The following is a 3,882-nucleotide window of genomic DNA, read 5'->3' as shown; positions in this document are numbered from 1 at the left end:
GCGCAGCACGGAGCCGCCGCCCCCAGACCACCGCGCCGTGCGGACAGGTGGACGGGGAAGCCCCCGTGGCGCCCCTCCAGCCGCCGGCGGGCGTCAGGTTCTGGGTTGTCCGGCCCCAACCGGGCTCCCGGGGCTCCCCGGGCTTTAGAAGGGGCTCTCGGCCAACGCGGGGCGGCTGCCGACCGGGCTGGGGTGTGCGGGGGGGCCCCGGCCGGCTCCGTTGCTGCCGCCGGCCCCGCACAGGAGCGGCTTCTCGCTGGGGGGGCCGCTGGCGTGGCGTCGCTCCCGCAGTGAGGCCCCCGCGCGCCGGCGATGCCAGCACCGTCGCAGCTCCGACTGCACCTGGGGCGGGGGGTGGGGGGGGCGTCGGGCCAGTCCCAGGGTCCCCAGCCTCCCAGGCTCCGGGGACGACCAGGCGCCCTGGGTGTAGAGCGAGGCGGGCTCCAGCATGGAACACGGGGGGTTCGGCGCCCCGGCTCCCCCTTCACCGTGTGCTCCCTGAGGACCCGGCTGAGGTTGGCCATGGTGGGGGGGGGCAGCACCGAGCATCACGGCGACCGCCGCGGGTAAATGCAGGTGGGCGTGAAGGGCTCACCCCCCGCATGGGTGAGAACAGGGAGCCCAGCCGCTCGCCTGGACCGGACCTCCCCACCTACCTCCTTATTGAGGAAACAGTAGAGAACAGCCACCAGCAGGCCCTGGAGAGGGGGGGCAGTCAGGGCAGCACCCGGGGGGGGGGGGGGGGGGGCAGGTGGCTATAGGGGGCAGGGCGGCACCTGGAAGGAGCTGAGGAAGAGGTCGAAGAAGAGCTTGGCAGAGCGCAGGGTCCCTTGGGCATGCTCGTCTGTCACGAAGGCGAACACCACTTCGTGGACCCCCAGCAGGGGGATGAGGGTCAGTGTGGACTTCGCCAGCCTGTGGGTGGAAGCCTGAGCCGCCAGGGTCTACCCTGCCCACTGGGGCCCTGGTGTCCTGCCCCCACCCCCCTGGCCCCTGCAGGGTCTCTGGGTCTGTGCACTGCCCGCACCCACCGGAACTTGTAGTCGGTGTAGCGCATCTGGCGGGCTTGCAGCTTGGCCATGAGAATGAGAAGGACACGGATGAAGATGAAGAAGTTGATCTGTGTGTGGAGAGCACAGCTCAGGGCAACCCCCAGATCCCCACTTGACCCTCCTGGCTCCCATGTCCCTGGGGCTGCTGGGCACCCAGCCAGGGATGGGCAGCCGAGCCCAAGGCCCAGGACACTGGCTAGCGTCCCGGCTGAGTGCCAGGGCCTCCCTCCTCATCTGCCCAGGCAGGATGTCATCGGTCTCCTCAGGCCCCACAGGCCAACAAGGAAGGAGGGGACTGGCAGGCAGGCCCCGCCAACCTCAGTACCCCTCTCCGTGGGGCCAGCAGGTGCCTCATCTCCTCACCAGGATCGCCAGGAAGACAGGGAAGCGCAGGATCCACCAGAAACCCATGTTGTCGTTGCTGGTCCAGCACCTGCGGGGCGGGGCCTGCTCACGTCCTGCCAGCCCCCCCGGCCTCCCACCCCCCTGACATCCTAGGGATCTAATCAGTGCCTTGGGAAAGGAAGGAAGATGGTCATAAATGACCCCCACCCTGGGGCAGTCTTGCTTCCCCACCCACCACTACCTCTGGCTGGAGGGTGCCCCCCGCACCCCCCCCAGTGCTGTCCGGCTACTCCCCATAGACCCAACCCAGCACCTTGTGCCCAGGAGGGGTGAGCCCCTGGCTGCCTCAAGTCCACCCTCCGGTCGGCTCATACTCACTGGATGTTCTCAAACAGACACTTGACCACCGCCCAGGGGATGACAAAGAGCATGGGGGCGCCTGCGGGGAGGGGGCAGCTGTGGTCCGGTGGCCCCAGCCAGCCTGCCCCCCACCGCGCCAGCCTACTCACCCCAGCCGATGCCCAGGTAGAGGGCGAAGAAGCTCCTCTCCGGGAAGGCGGCGAGGCCCAGCAGGCCGTGCAGGTACACGCCCTCCACCAGCAGCCAGCAGTAGTTGGCCACGACGCCGTACTGCATGAACACGGCGGCCACCCGGCAGCCGGCCACGGCCTGGCCGCGGGCGCAGCATGAGCTCAGGCCGCACGGCCCCCCGCCGCCCTGGGGCCGGGGGGCCCGCAGGCCAGGTGTGGGTGCTCACCCCGTCACTCAGCCAGATGCTCACGCTGAGGTCGTCCCCGATCTTCTGGCTGTAGCGCGTCCTGAGCAGCGTGTCGATGACCAGCACGGAGCCGGCCTTGAGCACGAAGGACGCGAACAGGTTCACGTGGATGTAGTTTCGCGTGCAGTGCAGCTTGCTGCGGGGACGGGGAGTCAGGGCCTGCCTGCCGTCCTGCCCGCCGCGGGGGGGGGGGGGGGGGGCACAGGTGGGTGGGCATACCTGAGGCCCAGCAGGATAGCGAGGGCCAGGAGCAGGGCCCCCAGGGACAGAGAGTACCCCACTGTGTACATCACCTGGAAGCCGCTGTACATCTTGGCCGCCTTCTTCTACGAAGTGCGGTGGCTGGTCAGGGCCGGGCTGCCACTGCCCCCGTCCCCCAACCCCCGGCTCCCGCTGCACCTGCCGCGGGCTGACCTGGACCTCGATCTCCTTCTCGTCCATCTGGCACTGAGAAGCGTCGCGCCACGACTGCCCGCGGGGCCCGCGCACCCACTGCCCATCAGGCCCACACTTCTTGAAGACAAAGCGGTGCTGCACTGGGGGGCCGGGCTCCGGTCAGCACCCGACCCGCAGCCTGGGCCCCCTCAGCCACCCCCCGCTTCCCCTCTGTGCTTACCTTTGTGGTGCCAGGGCAAGTACCAGGGGCAGGACATGTTGGCCGTGGTGTTGGGAGGGGTGTCCGGCCAACAGGAGTACTTGTCGAAGGTTCGATTACAGACTAGCTCTGTGAGGCAGGGCAGGCGGGAGGTGCCCCTCAGCAGGGCTGGGCTGCTCCGAGAAGCCCCTGGGCTTCATCCTCTGCTCCCCAGCATGCCGTCGCCCCCCAGACCTCCCTGGATGCCCACCAGCCGCCTACCCTTGCACACCTCACGTCTCCAAAGGGCCCCAGACCCACCTGGGCTCACCCCTCCTCTCAGTGCCCCCCTTGCAGTGCCTCCTTTTCTGGGGGCGGAACCCCTATCTGTTGGCTTCCTTCCAGGGTCCAGCACAAACTCTGTGGCCCACAGCCCCTCCTTCCCTCTGCCCAGCACAGGCCCCCTCCCTCGAGCGGACATGGCTCTCGGCCTCCCGGCAGCTACTTCTACTCTCATCTCTTGCTGCCCCCTAAGTGACCCTCAGAGCTGGTACAGAAGGGGCTGCCCTGTCCCTGCTCGAGTCCTCCCAGGGATGGCCCGTCTCCCGTCTCCCTCCCCTGGGGGCTCACCAGTGGGGGGGGGGCAGCAGGCTCAGGTTGTAGAGACACTGGTCACCGTAGAGCTTCCACTTCTCGAACAGGAAGTCCATCACCTGGGCAGAAGGGGCCCAAGGCTGGGGGGAGAGATGAAGGGACAGGTGGGACAGAGCCACGTCAGCCGCGGGCCGGATGGGGAGTGGGCGTAGCGCTCACCTGGCAGGCCAGCAGCAGCAGCAGGAGCTGGGGGCAGTGTGGCCGGGTGGGGTGCATGCCTCTGAGCGGCCACCCGCCACATCTGGCTGGGGCTACACAGCTGGGGCAGAGGGGTCCTGTGGGCACGCACGCTCCTCTGGGGACTTCCGGTCAGAGCAGCAGGGTCTGTGGAGGGACCCCCCCCCAAGTGAGGAGGCCCCTCTGGGCCCAGCTGTGACCGCCCCTCTGAGCCTCTGATCCTATTGAGGAAGTGGGAGCTGGGAGAGAAGACGCCAGAAGTCGTCTGTCTTTGCCAGTGATGGGGCTGGGGTCTGGCCCTG

General features: G+C 68.7%; 1 protein-coding gene across 1 annotated transcript; it reads right to left on the bottom strand.

Annotated features, from left to right (window-relative positions):
• GCGR (glucagon receptor) lies at positions 1-3,619 on the bottom strand. The gene is made up of 13 exons (XM_032429818.1): positions 3,563-3,619; positions 3,386-3,483; positions 2,792-2,904; positions 2,590-2,711; positions 2,395-2,501; positions 2,155-2,311; positions 1,907-2,066; positions 1,776-1,836; positions 1,416-1,485; positions 1,032-1,120; positions 777-915; positions 657-698; positions 1-342 (listed from the first exon to the last, which is right to left on the bottom strand). The coding sequence occupies exons 1-13, from the start codon at positions 3,617-3,619 to the stop codon at positions 145-147; spliced, it is 1,413 nt and encodes a 470-aa protein (XP_032285709.1). The 3' UTR covers positions 1-144.
• Between the last annotated feature and the right edge of the window lie 263 nt (positions 3,620-3,882).

This window comes from Phoca vitulina, unplaced genomic scaffold (genome assembly GCF_004348235.1).
Source record: "Phoca vitulina isolate PV1807 unplaced genomic scaffold, GSC_HSeal_1.0 scaffold41, whole genome shotgun sequence".
Classification (NCBI taxonomy): domain Eukaryota; kingdom Metazoa; phylum Chordata; class Mammalia; order Carnivora; family Phocidae; genus Phoca; species Phoca vitulina.
This window is presented reverse-complemented; position numbering and strand designations above follow the sequence as displayed.

What these genes read in the sequence shown, in the direction of transcription:
- GCGR (XM_032429818.1), bottom strand. Translation starts at nt 3,619, where the DNA reads ATGCACCCCACCCGGCCACACTGCCCCCAGCTCCTGCTGCTGCTGCTG. An exon ending in TCTTCCTCAGCTCCTTCCAG is followed by an intron (nt 699 to 776) that starts GTGCCGCCCTGC and finishes CCCCCTCTCCAG; the next exon opens with GGCCTGCTGGTGGCTGTTCT. An exon ending in ACTGTTTCCTCAATAAGGAG is followed by an intron (nt 343 to 656) that starts GTAGGTGGGGAG and finishes CCCCCGCCCCAG; the next exon opens with GTGCAGTCGGAGCTGCGACG.